This window comes from Hoplias malabaricus, chromosome 12 (assembly GCF_029633855.1).
Source record: "Hoplias malabaricus isolate fHopMal1 chromosome 12, fHopMal1.hap1, whole genome shotgun sequence".
In the NCBI taxonomy this organism is placed as follows: Eukaryota; Metazoa; Chordata; class Actinopteri; order Characiformes; family Erythrinidae; genus Hoplias; species Hoplias malabaricus.
In genome coordinates this window covers 18,971,263-18,989,975 of record NC_089811.1, presented here as the reverse complement: position 1 = coordinate 18,989,975, position 18,713 = coordinate 18,971,263, and the positions used below count along the sequence as shown (strand labels likewise).

General features: G+C 39.7%; 1 protein-coding gene across 4 annotated transcripts in view; it reads right to left on the bottom strand.

Moving 5' to 3' along the window:
- il1rapl1a (interleukin 1 receptor accessory protein-like 1a) overlaps nucleotides 1-18,713 on the bottom strand; it is a 234,232-nt gene that overhangs the window by 129,258 nt on the left and 86,261 nt on the right. Inside the window, exon 1 of one of the 4 annotated variants that reach the window (XM_066641204.1) lies at nucleotides 3,797-3,874. The exons of the other annotated variants lie outside the window; for them this stretch is intronic. Coding sequence (XP_066497301.1) covers nucleotides 3,797-3,803 — 7 coding nt within the window. The 5' untranslated portion in view covers nucleotides 3,804-3,874. Of the gene's footprint in view, nucleotides 1-3,796; nucleotides 3,875-18,713 lie in introns of those variants that run through there. 4 annotated transcript variants of the gene reach the window in all.

Sequence of the window (18,713 nt, the reverse complement as noted above, 5' to 3'; positions counted from 1 at the left end):
GAACCGATATGGGACACGATTGTATGTCGCATGTGACTATTGTGTGAGTCGGTGTCGGACAGTTCTTTCTAGTAGACCTGCCTACATGTGGACAGCCACAGAAATGTATTTATTTTGGTTTCTAATTTTATACTCTGTTATTTTTATAAATAAATTATATCATACTGAAACGTACACAATAAGTTGTGTTTATCTTCAAGTTTTTTCTTTTATTTCCCCACCCTCCTCTTACTCCACCCCCTGCCTCAAAACAAAAGTGGTTTAACCCTCCTGTAAGTAAATCTATTGTGTAATTTCTGTGTTGTTGGCTTGGGAAATGTTAGCATTACATACAGGTACACAGAGTAGGCAACATCACTCAGAAAACTGGTGAGCTTTAAGGGGCCCAAACTAATTATGCTGCAATAATGAACAATAGATAGATAACATGCTATATTTGCGGTCATCTATATAAAGGACAAGCTGATAGCTGAAAGTACAAGAATTTCATTCAATGCAGCAATTAATTAGTAACTTTAGTATAACAGACAGTGTTTTTGCTGACATAAGCAAAATAACTAAGCCCAGCAACTAACTCATAACATACACAATGTTAGTTCCAGAAGCAGCCACAGTGCCTGAGGAAAAAAGAGCAGACACCTCTACTTTTCTGATGCAGCAGAACATGCAAGACAAGTTGCTCCCCAGTGTCCATGTTTAGTAGGTGTTTCAACTTCAAAGAATCAATTTATTGAACAGATCTGTAACATAATATTAAATAAGTCATATGTTATAGTGTAATACCAAAATTAATGGCTAATATCAGTTTGTCTGTTTGTACCCAAACTTCCCAGTCAGCATTGCTGCAAGCATAGCCCCATGTTAGCCCCTATATTCATACATTTTTAACAACGTCTCTGATGGTTACAGAAGCAGGCTTGAGACTGGAAGGTCACTGGTTTGATTCCCATGACCAGCAGGAAAATTAAGGGCTGGCTGCCTGCTGCTCTAAATGTGTGTGCTCATTGCCTCGTGTGTGTGTGCCTGTGTTCACTGCCACAGATGGGATACATAAGGAAAACACATTTTTTTTGTATGTTGTACAATGACAAATAATTTCATTCATGCATTCAGTCTGTTTAAAGGAGACACTGATTTTGATCAAATGCTCTTTTTACAAAATTGGTTTCCTCACCATTTGCTAGCTCTCTAAACTGTTTGCATGCTTAAAATCGATCTAATGCGTTTATGAAACCCCAGTGTCTGTAAATGGGTGGATTACCACATTGGCGTGTCTCTATTTGGTATTTTAGGTTCTCTCTTTCACTGCCTACAACAGAAAAACTGCATTTTGGAGGTATTTAGACCACAAAGAACCCTCCAAATGTGAAAAAGCATGAACTGAGATGAGGAAATTACTCTATTTCTGCTCCATAGATGGATAATATTGACATATCTTTGCCATAGATGGAACTGACTATCAATTAGGGAGAGTGCTAACCACATGAAAACAAACACAGACCAAAAATTATACAACTACAGTAACAAATGAGTTTCTGTGGTAATTCAAACAGTAATTCAAACAACAACTCTCCCACTCTCATCACCCCTCTTAATCCAAACATTCCCCACTTCTTTCTCTCTCACTATCTTCATCTCCATCCCCCCACAAACAGCCAAGAGGCTGCAAGTGCAGGTAGATGCTATGATTTGCTGGAGAGGTGGAGCTTAACAGACGCCTTCGCTGTTCGCCTTCGCTTAACAGCCCCTCGCTGTTTTAAAACGCAGACTGAAGACTATTATTTTTGTCTTTTTGTGAAGTATTTCCAAGAGCACTAATCCTGCACTTATTAAAATGTCCTGATATGTATTGAATTGCAGTGAAGTGCTTCTCTTTTTCAGGTTTTAGCAATTATTGTATGGTTCTGCACTCATGATGTGCATATTTAATACCTCTCTCTTATGTATAAGCACTGACCCTGTGTCTAATGGTATCTTAGTTCAGTAGCATTAAACCTATGTGTACTGTCTATGATGTATTCTCTCAAAAGCTGACAAAGCAATGTGTCTTCTAAATGCAGTAAATGTAAACAGTAATTTTGATTGTGGAAGTGAATGTGTGTGCATGATATATTTTAAACTTCAAATGGGTTCCAGAATATCTGACTAATTATTACATAAGTTCACATAATAAAAAAAATGAGTTGTTAGAATTAAAAAACTGTGGTAGCAGTATATCAGGGCTTATTATTGTATATTATTATTGTAAAGGTGGTTTGAATTTACTTCTGACATCTATATCATGAAATTAAGGCTTATAAAAGTCTTATACTCATGGATCACCACAGGGAACTAGTGAGGTGACTACAGGTTGACTTTGCTCTCACAAACTCTATAAAAATATATAAGTGGTTCAGGTTTCAGTATATAGACTCTGCTCTCTCTCTCTCTCTCTCTCTCATATCACCCCTCCTAATCTCACCCTCCCTTTCTGCTAAATGAATGTTAAGGAGGTTGTTGGTCTGTGTAGGGTGTTCTCAGGTCGGGAGTGGATACTGAAGGGCCGGTTCAGCTCAGTTCTATCACTTCTCTGTGGGTTGTTAGAGTAAATAACCCCCTTGTAATTAAGAGTTCACACATTTTAATCCTTTTGTTTGTATTTGTACAAAAACTGAATAAAGAGGGATTAGTGTCTGTGCCTCTCTGTGCACTGTGAGATTTGTGTGTGTGTGTCACTGTATGTAGTGTTTTCATCACAATGAAGCAAAACCTGGGCCAAATCATGCCTTATCACTTTCTCTCTGTTTCCCACTATGTGTGTGTGCATATGTGTGCACGTGTTTCTCTGTGTGTGTGCTCATCACAATTGAATGCAACCTAGGCCAAACCGGGGGTGTTTATGAGTCCTCAATTTGAAGGTGCCAGGAACTCAATATGAAAATCACTATTCAAGTGTATCATACAGAAGAATATTTCAGTCATATTTGAATTTTGAAGGCATCATTGAATCTATATTGAAGTAATAACATTCCCTATCCCTCCAAAAAACACTATCTGGAGTCTTATGGCTACAGAGTAGTGATTCTCAAACTTAAAAAAACAGTAAATATGCTATAACATAAATTACTAACAATTACAGACAGAAAACTAAATAATAGGCTTAAAGTTTTAAACACAAATATACATTTATGAGAATGCACAGCATCTTTGTGAGATGTTATTAAGCTTTATGAAAGAAATAAAAATGAGAAGAGAGGTCAGTTTAATTTCTTTTTCTTTTAAATAATATTTATCAGTAATACCTGATGCTTGGAGCAGCTCTTGTCGCTTGTATAGGTCAAGCAGGCGCTTGTAGTGTTAAATGGTGTTTTAGGACTTTAATGATTTGCCATGTTGTTTCTTTAACCCCCTGGAGTCTGAGGGGTTTTCTGACACTCTGGTGTAGTCTGACATGTCTTGATTGTTTTACAAATTGTACGCATCTGAAATTATTTTTTCTCAAAGTGTTACACATGCATTTTTCAGAACTATCTCTGCAACAACAATGTTGAATCAGTAAGAGTGTCATACATCTATATTTTGATTAAATTTACTCTAAACTTAGACTTTCCAAAAACCTATTTTCAGAAGTGCTGATATACTGTGAAAAAACACATTCTAAACATTTCTCACCGGGACATTTGAGGTCAAAACTTTGTGAACACGGGTCTTGGCAACACACTGCTGATTCTACTTTTCATAAATTGTATGTAATTTTATACTTAGGACATAACAAATGTGAGGTGACACTCTGTTTTTCTCAGTCACTGGCTCCTACATTGCATATGTATGAAGATAGGTGCGAAAACCGAGGTGCGAGGTCCCCACCCCACTGCCTAATGAATGGCCCATTAGCTGTCACCGCCACAGCTGTCAAAAGAGAAGAGACCAGAGGCAGAGTTTATCACAGTTTATTGCAAAAAAAGAGAACTAAACAAGCAATAAAAATAAAAAAATAAATAACTGGCATGAATTAAAATAAATGGAAAATGTGTTCACATGTAAAGATAGTGATAATATACTAAAGATAGTCATACTGTATATCCTTGTGTGTGTATATATATTTGAGTCAGTTCAACAAAAGATGCCAGTCTCTAAAACAGTTTCTGTCTGGCTACATGCAAAGGTAGGCATCACACTGTTCACACTTCCATGGGGTTTTTGCATACCACACAGCTGTTCAACAAGGCCTTGTGGGTCAGGCTGTCCTGTTGCATAAGTTGTTGAATGTAGGCATTGGTAGCAGCAATGTCCAAGAAGTGAAGAAACAGTTTTCTGTACCACTTCAAAGTTTTGTGCTGAGTTGTGTAATGCAAAATGCTAAACTTACAGAGCAGATGTGGAAGGACCATGTGTTTACACGTTGGTGGTTGCAGACTTGGTTGACGCCCTTGTCTTTGCTTGGAGGTGTATTTTCCACATTTCTGAAAGAAAAATAATAAGAAATGTGAGCTTCTGAGCAGTTACAAAGATTAGCTATACATGCCAACAGTCACTACAACTAATAATTACGTGTATTTCAAATACAGTACTTACATATGACCTATGTATAGCAGTACATAGCATAACAAGCTACATAGGATGACACTATCACATTCACACAGGCCATTTACACATTACATTACCACACTAGGCTAAACATATACAGCCATTTAGCACTCTGCATGCACACTCAGATTAGCAACAGGCTACACTTCAATGTCCCGTTTACACAACAGTTTTTTTTACATTCATTTATGCTTTCATATACAAAGTAATACTTATTTAATTTATTCTTTATTTTAATTTACCCGGAATTCGCGGAGTGTACACAGTAAGCGCGAAGCGTGGGTTTGTTTCATTTGAAAGGAAATATTTCACTTACCTATCACAAAAATCCTCCTTCGGATCAATCCGCATCTCAAAATAAATCTTTCTTCGTCACTGTCCTCCCCGCTTTCGTCAGATTAGCTGAAATCCTCTTCATTTTCCAGAACAAAGCTCTCCTCCGCAGCTTCCGTGAGTGCGACATGACGAAGCTTCACGAAAATAATTCCGCGACATGACGAAGCTCCACGAAAATAATTCCGCGACATGTGCTCTGTGTTTGTAACAAGCGAATGGGCGTTTTCATGCAAATTATCAGCCAATTATCCTCCACTAGCAGCTGCCGAATTACCATAGTGTCAACATATGAATGGCAGAACGCGTCTATGGGCGGAACAAAAAAGCTTGTGCCTCAAAAATGTGCCGGTTGTTGTTTACGCTTCTCTCACAAGAATATAAATATATATATCGTTTCATCCTATATATAGTTGGAAAGTAGACCCTTCAAGGTTTCCGAGGTATGTTGTATTTTTTTTTAGGATAAAATCTCGCAGAGTTATATACGTGTTTATGTGGAATTTCAATTTTATCCCGCCGGCGGCATAGAGTAGTGACTTTAATGATTTGCCATGTTGTTTCTTTAAGCGGAGTGTTTTCTTCTATTTCATTTTCATGTGTACAGAATCCTCACTTTGTTTTTGTTTCCTCGCTTTGCCCTTCTCAGTTCAGGAGTATTTCTCTGTCTGTTCTCAAAATTTTTAATTATGGCCCTTTCTGTACAGTAGCTGAAGGTAACAAAGTCAAGAACTATAAAAATATATTTCCCTGACAAACTAATAAGTTGGCAGTAAGAAAGAGAAAAGACCAGGAGTCTTCTTTAGGATTCAACTTCTGTTTCCTCTTTGGCTCATCTAAAGAGGCAACCTTGGCACACGCAGTTTCCTGTTTTTTCTTGGCTTTTATTCCCTGTGAATAATAAATCTTGTTTTCAAATGTATTTCTGTTTGAAATGTATACTGTTAAATTTTTGTTTCACAACATTTTTTTAGCCTCCTCGCACCAGTGTTATCACTGAAACACACATTCACAATTATATATATACAGTACTGTGCAAACGGTTTAGGAACCAGAGATTATGAGATTTAAAAAGCTATTTATCTGAGCAGTAAGTGTTTATTTGATAAAAACAAACAAACAACAAATAACACCTAGCATTAAAATAAAACCAAATAACATTATTCCAGGAAGTGTAATATTCTGTGCGTGAATGTGTTGGTTTAACTTTTTTCAAATCTCTCCTCGTGGCAGTCCATATTATTTGAAGTTATCATACAATGCCTACAGGGGTTGGACAATGAAACTGAAACACCTGTCATTTTAGTGTGGGAGGTTTCATGGCTAAATTGGACCAGCCTGGTGGCCAATCTTCATTAATTGCACATTGCACCAGTAAGAGCAGAGTGTGAAGGTTAATTTAGCAGGGTAAGAGCACAGTTCTGCTCAAAATACTGCAATGCACACAACATTATGGGTGACATACCAGAGTTCAAAAGAGGACAAATTGTTGGTGCACATCTTGCTGGTCTTTGTGATGTATCAAGAGCCATGGTATCCAGGGTAATGTCAGCATACCACCAAGAAGGACAAAACACATCCAACAGGATTAACTGTGGACACGAGGAAGCTGTCTGAAAGGGATGTTCGGGCGCTAACCCGGATTGTATCCAAAGAACATAAAACCACGGCTGCCCAAATCATGGCAGAATTAAAAAGTTAAGACCAAGATGGCGTCACGATCACACTGTGAGGCTCAGCGTCTTACCAGTTTTAGTAATATTATACTTATTTACTTAGCTATCTCCAGTTTTCTTGCGCAAATTACCCTTGCGAACTACAGCTACGACAGACAGACACTTTTGGAAATTAACATTCACTGCACCGGATTCACACATCAGTTCAACTTCAACCAGCTTCCACCAGAGATGACCCGAACACTGGGACCAAGCGAGTCAATCTTGCCAACCGGAAGGACCCGACGCTGGCAACGCCAGCGTAAACAAAGACGAGGTAAGCGCGGTGGCTTACGTGCTAAGCTAAGGCTAAACCCACACAGGCCGGCATTACCTAGCGTTTTTCTCGCGAATGTTCGCTCGCTGCCGGGTAAGCTGGATGAATTAAAAATCTGGACCCTCACACAGAATTGGCTCAGGGACTGTAATTTAATGTTCTTCACGGAAACGTGGCTAAGGGAAGATGTGGCGGACAGCGTGGTGGGAATGGAGGGACGAACGCTGTTCAGAGCTGCCCGGTCAAGCGTGACTACGGGCAAGACCCGCGGCGGAGGAAATCTACGTAAACAAAGCGTGGTGCATGGACTCTGTTGTTGTGGAAACCCACTGCTCTGCAGACCTGGAGTTCCTGATCATTAAATGCAGACCCTTCTACCTGCCCCGTGAGTTCAGCTGTATTGTTTCAGCCGTAGTCTACGTGCCTCCTGACGCTAACGCTAACTCGGCTATGGAGTGTCTCTGTGCTTCTATCACCAAACTGCAAAATACACATCCGGACGGAGCTTTTATTTTATCAGGAGATTTCAACCACTCTGATTTAAAATCTGGACTACCAAAATTTTTTCAGAATGTCTCCTGCACCACAAGGGGACAAAAAACTTTGGACAAAGTTTATACAAACGTGGCAAATGCATACAAAACAACACCCCTCCCCCATCTTGGACTTTCCGATCATCTTTCTTTGTTCCTGCTTCCCAAATACACTCCAGTCATGCAGAGGATTAAGCCTTCGACCAGAACTGTAAAGATCTGGATGGATGGGGCTGACTCCTTCCTTCAGCAACAGTTCCAGCACACCGACTGGAGTGAGTATGCTGCCCGAGCCACCACAGGCTCACACATCCACTTGGAAACCTACACTAACTCTGTCCTGAAACACATCAACATCTGTGTGGACAGAGTGACATCACAAAAGACAATAATAACATTCCCCAATCAGAAGCCCTGGATGAACAGAGAGGTTTGCACTCTGCTCAAAGCCAGATATGTTGCCTTCAGATCAGGAGACAGGGAAGCATACAGCTTGGCCAGAGCTAACCTGAGGAGAGGAATAGCTATAGCCAAGCATTGCTACAAACGCCAGATTTAGGAGCACTTTATCTCCTCTGACCCTCGGCGTATGTGGCAGGGAATTCACACCCTGACTGATTATAAACCAGCCAACTCTGCTCCATCTACCAACAGTGCTTCACTCCCTGATGAGCTAAACAACTTCTACGCTCAGTTCGACCAGGGCAACAAGATATCTTCAATAAACCATCCTCCACCAGACCACAACCCACTTGTACTTTCCACTTCGGACGTCAGTCGCATGCTGAGCAGAGTGAATGCACCAAAGGCAGCTGGCCCTGATGGTGTACCTGGCCGTGTGCTAAGAGCTTGTGCTGTGGAACTTGCGGGTGTCTTCACTCACATTTTTAATGTTTCCCTTGCCCAGGCAACTGTACCATCCATCTTTAAGTCTGCCACCATTGTGCCTGTGCCTAAGCACTCTACTGCTTCAGAGTTAAATGACTTTCGACCTGTTGCACTCACCCCAATAATTTCCAAGTGCTTTGAAAGACTAGTTCTTTCCCACTTGAAAACCTGCCTGCCTGCTACGCTGGACCCACACCAGTTTGCCTATCGTAGCAACAGATCCACCGAGGACGCTATCTCAACAGCACTACACACTGCACTAACCCACCTGGACTGTCAGAACTCATATGTGAGAATGCTGTTCATCGATTTTAGTTCGGCATTCAACACAGTGATTCCGTCTATGCTGATATCCAAACTCAACCAACTGGGTATCAGCACATCACTCTGCCACTGGATTTTAGACTTCCTGTCTAACAGACCCCAATCTGTGAGATTAGGCAGCATTCACTCATCAACCATCACCTTGAACACTGGCGTTCCACAAGGTTGTGTTCTGAGCCCGATTCTGTACTCTCTCTTCACCCATGACTGTGTACCTGCCTATGGTTCAAACACCATAGTTAAATTCGCAGATGACACCACGGTGATAGGCTTGATTACAGATAATAATTAAACAGCCTACCGGGATGAAGTACAGCATCTGTCCTTGTGGTGCCACAACAATAACCTGGTACTAAATACGCTCAAAACAAAAGGAGATCATCATAGATTTCAGACGGACTAGGAACCAAGCTCACGCCCCCATTTACATCAACGGAACTGCAGTGGATCAGGTGTCCAGTTTCAAGTTCCTTGGTCTCCACATTTCCAATGATCTCACCTGGTCCTTGAACTCCTCCGTCCTCATCAAAAAGGCGCAGCAGCGCCTCTATTTTCTTCGGAGTCTGAAGAAAGCTCACTTGTCTCCCAGGATACTAGTGAACTTTTACCGCTGTACCATCGAGAGCATACTTACCAACTGCATCTCTGTATGGTACGGCAGTTGCTGTGCTGCAGACCGCAAAGCTCTCCAGCGGGTGGTAAAAACAGCGCAGCGCATCATAGGCACCAAATTACCTACCATCGAGGACATCTACCACAAACGCTGCCTAGGCAGGGCAAGAAACATCATCAAGGACGTCACCCACCCAAATCATGGACTTTTCAGCCTTTTACCATCTGGCAGACGTTACAGGAGCCTCCATTCCCGCACTAACAGGCTTCGTAACAGTTTTTTTCCTGAGGCTGTTATCCGGATGAACACTATTCAGGCACTTTAAACAAACATTGCACAATCACTACATTGCACCTTCTGTAAAGTTGTATTTAATTTATCCCTCAGTACTTAATGCATCACCTACACAATGTTACTTTGTTTACATTTTTTATATTTTAATATGTATATATGGTTACTTAACTTCCATAATCACAATGTCATATCACAACTGCACTTTAATCACAATCCATAATCATAATGTCATTTCACAACTGCACTTCATGTAAATAATCACAACTGCACTTTATGTAAATTATGTAAATAATGTTATATATTGCACTTCTGGTTAGATGCTAACTACATTTCATTGGCCCTGTACTTGTACTCTGCACAATGACAATAAAGTTGAATCTAATCTAATCTAATCTAATCTAAATGTGCACCTCAACTCTTCTGTTTCCACCAGAACTGTCCGTCGGGAGCTCCACAGGGTCAATATATAATGGCCGGGCTTCTATAGCCAAATGTTTGGTCACTCATGCCAATGCCAAACATCGGTTTCAATGGTGCGAGGAGCGCAAATCTTGGGCTGTGGACAATGTGAAACATGTATTGTTCTCTGATGAGTCCACCTTTACTGTTTTCCCCACATCCGGGAGAGTTACGGTGTGGAGAAGCCCCAAAGAAGCGCACCACCCAGACTGTTGCATGCCCAGAGTGAAGCATGTGGGTGGATCAGTGATGGTTTGGGCTGCAATATCATGGCATTCCCTTGGCCCAATACTTGTACTAGATGGGCGCGTCACTGCCAAGGACCACCGAACCATTCTGGAGGACCATGTGCATCCAATTGTTCAAACATTGTATCCTGAAGGCGGTGCCGTGTATCAGGATGACAATGCACCAATACACACAGCAAGACTGGTGAAAGATTGTTTTGATGAACATGAAAGTGAAGTTGAACATCTCCCATGGCCTGCACAGTCACCAGATCTAAATATTATTGAGCCACTTTGGGGTGTTTTGGAGGAGCGAGTCAGGAAACGTTTTCCTCCACCAGCATCAAGTAGTGACCTGGCCACTATCCTGCAAGAAGAATGGCTTAAAATCCCTCTGACCACTGTGCAGGACTTGTATATGTCATTCCTAAGACGAATTGATGCTGTATTGGCTGCAAAAGGAGCCCTACACCACACTAATAACTTACTATGGCTTAAAACCAGGTGTTTCAGTTTCATTGTCCAAACCCTGTGTATATATATATATATATATATATATATATATATATATATATATTCCTAAGGATGTTTCCTCACTATGTGCTCGCTCTCCAGTCTCTTGGCTTGGTCAAAACCGAACTAATGTGTTTATGACAATAATAATGTTTTTGTGTCAATAAATAACAAGGCATTCTCTTTCTCCTCTCGTGGCAGAGACAAGGCATTTGGAGTTTTTTGACAAAGGAGAGAATGTTGGAAAGTCATCCATCCATCTATCCATTGTCCACTGCTTATCCAGGTCGGGGTCGCGGGGGAAGTAGTCGAATTAAAGAAACCCTGATCTCCCTAGCCACTTCTTCTAGCTCTTCTGGTGGGATACTAAGGAATTCCCAGGCCAGTTGAGACATATAATTACTCCAGTATGTTCTGGGTCATCCCCAGGGCCTCCTCCCTGTTTGACATGCCTGAAACACCTCACCAGGAAGGCATCCAGGAGGCAGGCATCAGGACCAGATGGCTGAACCACTTCAACTGGTGCCTCTCAATGTGTTAGCCAGGTGATGGGCCAGAAAAAGAGTGATTCAAAAGAGTAACAGAGACATAGTTTCCCTTGCCCGGGTTAGGGTTACCAGGGCTCCACCCTGGAGCCAGGCCTGGTGGAGGGGCTCCTCGGTGAGCGCCTGGTGGGCAGACTTTTACTCACATGGGTCCACTCTCCCATGGGCCCACCACCTGTGGGAGAGGTAGTAATCCAGGTCTGGTGCAATGTGGATCAGGTGGCAGCTGAGGGCTTCAGCCCTGGCATTCTGATCCTCAGTTACTGAAACTGGCTCTTGGAACATGGTAACGTTGTAAAGCACAAACCGAAATTAAGATATTGCTCTATTCCTGCTCCATAGGTGGATAATATTGTCTAATTTTTGATGTTTCAGATTACTTAAAGTGAAAATGTCTCCAAATTTGGGAGATGGCTAATGTCATTAGAGAAAATACTATTTAAAAGAAAAATAAATAAATAGTTTCTGTGGTAATTCAAACAGTGATTAAAACTTACAGGCAAGTTAAACTTCAGTCATGTATTAACAACAATTTTTTTTACCCCTCATACATATTCCTCCTTTAAATACATGGAGCTTCTGAGCTTAAACAAACCAGAGAGAACAGTGTTTCCCCCAATTATAGAAATAAATCCTTTTGTAAGGGTGTGGGCATGTACGTTGTATAATTTTGTGAGTGTGAATGTGTGTGTGTGTGTGTGTTCTGTGTATTCACAATGACATACAGTGACATACAGAGTCAGACACATACAAATATGCTGAAAAGTGCACACATCATACGCACATGCTGAAAAGTGCACACAGCTGTTATTTATGGAAATACAATAAACCTTGGCCACTCATCTCACAGAGTGGCCACTCATCGAGTGTGAGTCCATTAATCAGACAGATAAACACACAGCCTTCAGCCTTTAGTACAAGCAGCACAAAATTCCAACCAGTGGTAAGATGAATATTTGTTTTATTTTTTGTGTTTGTCTTATTACATATTCAAGATAAAGGCCTCTGAACAGTGAAAAACCGGGATTCCTACCATCAGAGAGGTTTCATGTCATTACAGTCCAGTTAAAAAAAATAAATGAAATGTCAGCTTAAATGTATGTAAATAAGTTGAGTGTCAGTCAGCTTTGATTTATAATTATATTAATTAATATTTATATTAAATCATTTATATTATTACTTTATTACAAATGCACAAAAAGAATATGTTGGTAAACACAGCAGCACAGGAATATCCCATTAATTTTTATTAATGGCAGCTTATCATTGTTTCCCACCTAGTCTCTCTGTTAGGTTTTTCTTTGATAAACATAACAGGTTTATCTTTTCTTTGATTTAGGTTTATTTGTCAGTCCACAGGTGCCTGTGACAACATGGTATATCATAATTCATCACAATTTTTTGGTAAAAAGTCCCAATTCATAGAAAGAAAAAACTGAATTCTACTTTCTTTTTCTTCTGAAGTTATTTTTATTGATCCCAGCATTTGAAAACATTGCTTAAGACATGTGAAGTTCGGAAGTATATTTTAACAAATGGAAATAGTCTCATAACCTTTGTACCTCATACAATTACCACCCATTCGCCCTTAACATTATTACATTATTACCACAGCCTTGCAATTCAATTCTGGTTTTAACTGGCCCTCGCTCACTTCGTCTCACTACTTGCCCTCGGGGGAATTCCTGATGCCATATTAAGGGCCGTCCCATTTCTATGTGAAATGAAGTGAAGTGTTTTATTAGCCCTAGGAGGTTGGAGGGAAGTAGTCAACATTGATGTCTACTTCAGAAGCAGAACTTCCCTAGAATGCACTGTGATGGGATGCAATTTCACAACACTTTATATATATATATATATATGTATATATATATATATATATATATATATATATATATATATATATATATATATATATATATATATAAAATCTTTAATACTGTTATACTGTTAGTGGTACTACCCCAAAGGAGAATATATGTGTGGATTTACAGTCAAGGTCCAAGCAGATGAATGACTCATTTGTAATACAGTGCAAAAAGAGGTATGTTTATTATTGCGATATGACAAGACAGACAAAAAAAGTACACCGTAGAACACATGGAAAGAAAATGCTTTAAATATATACACTATTTACAAGCGGCTGGCTCTAGCCTTAGTCTAGTCGCCCAGAAATGAAACTCACTCATACTGACACAACTACACAGGCCGTTAGCAGTTGCCTCAGATATTACCCATCACTCACTAAGAGAACTGGAGCACTAATACTTTAAGCCCACCCCCACAAACCATACCATTTGCCACACCAGGAGAGAATATAGTAAACTTATCTGCATCACACACAAAGTTGCAACACATACATTTACAGTGTATTTACATATTAGCATGACCCTGATCATTAATCCATCTTTAGTATTTTCTCTCTACAGGTACTGGTGTGACTACTCATCTTTCCCTTGGTGGATCCTCCCAACATAGACATAAGAAGCACCTGCATTTTCCATATATATAAATTACATTGATATAAAAATTGAAAAGATATCCTCAATATTCAGCTATTGTGATCACTCTTTTTGATTGAAAAGATTACTTTTTCTACTGAAAACCTGCTCCTTGTTGCCCCTTCCTCCCATTGTACTGTGAATATCCACTTGTGTGACATAGGTGCTATGCATTTTCTGAGGGGTCAGTGGAAGTTGGCAAAGCACAAGTGAAAATCGGAATTGAAACACAGCTCGTGCCTCTAAAAGGCAAAGGTGTGTGTGTGTTGTGGGGGAGGGGGCACATACCACCATACCTGATATGGAAGTAATAAATCATTGCTCCTTTTTCTTAAAAATTATACAAAAACTAAACACTGTTAAAGTTCCAAAACACAACATTAACTCCACAATGCATAAATTTCATAAATAAGCTTCACAAACAGGCCGATTAAAAAAATGATTTTGTGATGTCACTAAAAATGTGACTAATTTAGATGTGTACCTGTGAATTCAGCCTGCAGCACTTCAGCGCGGTCCATTCAAGATGAAGTCATAATGAATGTTTCAGTGTTTGCAGTGAGGTACAACACTAGAAAGCCTGTCAGAATGGTGGTTATTTACATATGTAATCTTAAATTAAACAGCTTGTTTAATTCTATGTGTACAGGGATATGGTAATTTGGTCATTTTTTTGTTGCAGAAAATTGTCACAGAAATTATCTAACTGTACCTCAGGAAAAAACAGCACACCAAAATCAGGATATGGGTCCTTTAAGCATTTATAGCTGCAGGGACAGCTACAGTGACCCAAAAACTGTACTATTTTGTTACATGCATGACTCAGACTTGCTGCTCCAGAGGCTGAATCCTATTGGTCAAATAAGCCAGTGTTTCTCAGTTTAGGTCTTGCAATTTTCTTGCCCTCTGTATTTCCTTCCTGTATGCCTAAAATAACCGAGGAAAAGCTCGTTAATGAGCTGATGGGCTGTATCAAGTGTGTTTAAGCAGGGTAAAATATGTAGGGGCAACTGTTAAGCACCGCAGCATTGTTTAATACAAACCCACACACGTTTGCTTATACATGCATTACATGCTTATCAGTCAACCATAACATTACGACCACCTTGTTTTTACACTTATTGTCCATTCTCTGTGTTCCACTGACCATGCAGGAGACCTTTGTAGTTTAATTACAGACTAGATCATTTTTGCTCTGAATACATTAGTTTTCCCCTTTCACCCTGTTCTATATAAAAATATATATAAAGACAAATATTAAATGAAATGGCCACTCTGGGGAAGCTGTACATGAGCCCATATGTTTCCATGCTTAGTGCCAAGGGTTGATTTGAAAATTTAAAAGTCTATAAAGCATTAGACTGTGGAGCTGTGAAACTACATTACTTAGAGTGATGGAGCACCATCCAATACCTCTGGGATGAGTTGGAGTGATGTTTGTGATCCAGAACTAATGATCCACCATTAGTGCCTGACCTTACTAATGTGCTTGTGGCAGAATGCAATCCATTTCTCAGAGAAATATTCCAACATCTAGTAAAGAACTTGGGTATATCATTACCTACACTACATAAGGTCCTAAAGAGGAAAGAGACCACCCAGATTATTATTAGTGTACAATTAAGAATCCAGTATGTGTTTTGGTATGGGAGGGTTGTATTAGTGCATAAGGCATTGGTGACTTGCACATCTGTGAAGGCACCATTAATGCAGAAAAATATTCAAGTTTTGGAGCAACATGCTACCACCCAGGACCACCCAGTCCTTGTACTTTTCAGGCAATGTCTTGCTTATTTTAGCTAGACAATGCCAATGAATTAAAACAGCATTATTCCATAGCACAAAAGAGTTAAATTTGTTCAGTTAGGCCAATCCAATTTCTTATTTTTAAACCTGCCACATTTTTTGAGTGTCAACTTGCCTGATGGTACTGAGTTTACTAGATGTAGTGGTAAAGCCCTTCCCCTAAAAAATGGGACAAGCTTCTCAAGAGCCTGATACCACATTAGCAGTATTCAGTGGCTTTTATGCAAACAGGGGCAATGAGTTTTCAATTGCAATATGCTGTCATCAGTTGCGGTGATCTCTCTTGAATGGGTTACATTTGCTGTTTACTATAGCAACTCAGAGAAGTGCAAGAAAATGGTTAAATTAGCCATTTATCTAAAGCATGGATGCTTGCAATTCGGTCACAACTAAAATTACAGTGTTTCATTACAGGCTCCTTGCAGTGGCTTATAGGCTCTGTCAGTCTGCAGTGATATCAGATGAGCAGTAAAACCTCTAGCTTTAGCAAGTAGCAACCTCTCTGCCAGACTTGTGTAACATTAAGGCATCATATGCCTTCAGAAGCATTCATCAACCATATATTATCATGTACACTTTACCCTTCTGTGATAAGAGCCTGAATTCATGTGGGTGTCCTGAACAGGACGAGAGAGCAAAAGACAGCTAACAAAGTATGCAGAACAACCGATGGGTTACAATCTTTAATTGGAAAGCTACAAAGTGCACTACAAAGTACAATGGATAATAAGTTTAAAACCAAGGACATAGCTTTAATAATAGGGCTGGTCTGCACTTTATACACTTTATACTGGTAAAATGAAGTAAAAATGACAACAAAGGACAAGTAAAATGAAGATGAAATATTATAATAAGATTGTGCAGCCTTTGAATGTCATTATTCTAATTTAAGCAGATTTGTGACATTGACCATGTGAAGGTCTTTGTACAAAAAGGTCAGATGTTTTTCTCCTGAGTCTCATTCCATCCATTGAATCACACAGTAAGCTGGCTTGCAGGTGGATATGATTGAGCAATCAGAGGCTTCTGTACAAACTTGAGGAGCAGAGCTCATGTACATATGGTCATTTATTTCTGAACACACTAAATATTTTATATTATTTGCGGTGAAAAATGTATTAAATTAGACAAGAATAGGCTATAGAAGCATTTTCATTGGTGGACTTTGACACCACTGTTTGAAACCCAATGTACCTATGATTTTAATTTAAAAAAATTAATGAGAATAAAAGTCAGTATAATTCAGAGAATAAAGTCAGAATATTTAGAGAAACACTGTTTGGGTTATTATTAATTATAATATGTACACAGACAGAATAACGGTCTGTGTGTCATGAGTGAGTTGTGAAAGAAGCACTCAGTGAAGTGAACAGAATTATTTATTAAATGCATCCACACGACATGACGACTAACCACATCAGTACAGCCACTGACTGCAATGTATACAACTTTAGTTTATTGTACAGGTCCTTAAGCCGTAACATGATGGAGCCTCGTGGGCACGCCGGAGTTCCACTCACTCTGGATCCAACATTTTTGTAATCATTAATTTTATCCTGTGAAACTACATGCCCTCTTCTGATTAAATGTGTTCTTGCAATGATTCAGCGTATTAATTCTAATCACAATCTGGTCCTGATGCGGCAGAGGACTGAGTATTTATTCCTGAAATCTATACCATAGTATGACTTCAGCAACACACTGCATTCCTCAGTTACACTTTCGTTGTGCCTGCCCCATTAAACATGCAGCAAATTATTCCGACATTATTCTCAGAATTCTGACATTATTCTTGGAATTGTATTTTTTTTTTCCAGTGCCGTGGCCCTAAAACACTGTGATAGAACTTGTGAGGTGGTAAAATTTACAGATTTTTAAATTTCATTTTTTTAAAGATTCAGTCACCTGCATTCAAATCTTAAAAAGTCTGATCTCAAAAATATGAATCTAGGCCACAATTTCAAATACAAACCGGATTCCAAAAAAGTTGGGACATTAAACAAATTGTGAATAAAAACTGAATGCAATGATGTGGAGATGACAAATGTCAATATTTTATTCGTAATAGAACATAGATGACAGATCAAAAGTTTAATCTGAGTAAATGTAACATTTTAAAGGAAAAATATGTTGATTCAAAATTTCACAGTGTCAACAAATCCCAAAAAAGTTGGGACAAGTAGCAATAAGTGGCTGGAAAAAGGAAATTGAGCATATAACAAACAGCTGGAAGACCAATTAACACTAATTAGGTCAATTGACAACATGATTGTGTATGAGTTTCTCAGAGTGTCAGTGTCTCTCTGAAGCCAAGATGGTATGAGGATCACCAATTCCACCACTGTTGCGCAGAAAGATAGTGCAGCAATGCCAGAATGGTGTTACCCAGCGTAAAATAGCAAAGACTTAATAGTTATCATCATCAACCGTGCATAACATCATCAAAAGATTCAGAGAATCTGGAACAATTGCTGTGCGTAAGGGTCAAGGCCGTAAAACTCAACAGGATGCTCGTGATCTCCGGGCCCTTAAACGTCACTGCACCTCAAACAGGAACGCCACTGTCAAGGAAATAACAGAATGGGCTCAGGGATACTTCCAGAAAGCATTGTCAGTGAACCCAATCCACCGTGCCATCCGCCATTGCCAGCTGAAACTCTACAGTGCAAAGAGGAAGCCATTTCTAAGAAAGCTCAGACATTTGCACTGGGCCAGGGGTCTTTTAAAATGGAGTGTGGCAAAATGTAAGACTGTTCTGTGGTCAGATGAGTCACAATTTGAAGTTCTTTATGGAACACTGGGACGCCATGTCATCCGGACTAGAGAGGACAAGGAGAACCTAAGTTTTTATCAACGCTCCGTTCAGAAGCCTGCATCACTGATGGTATGGGGTTGCATGAGTGCTTGTGGCATGGGCAGCTTGCATGTCTGGAAAGGCACCATTAATGCAGAGAACTATGTTCAGGTTCTAGAACAACATATGCTCCCATCTAGACGTCATCTCTTTCAGGGAAGATCCTGCATTTTTCAACAAGATAATGCCAGACCACATTCTGCAGCAATCACATCATGGCTACGTAGGAGAAGGATCCGGGTACTGAAATGGCCAGCCTGCAGTC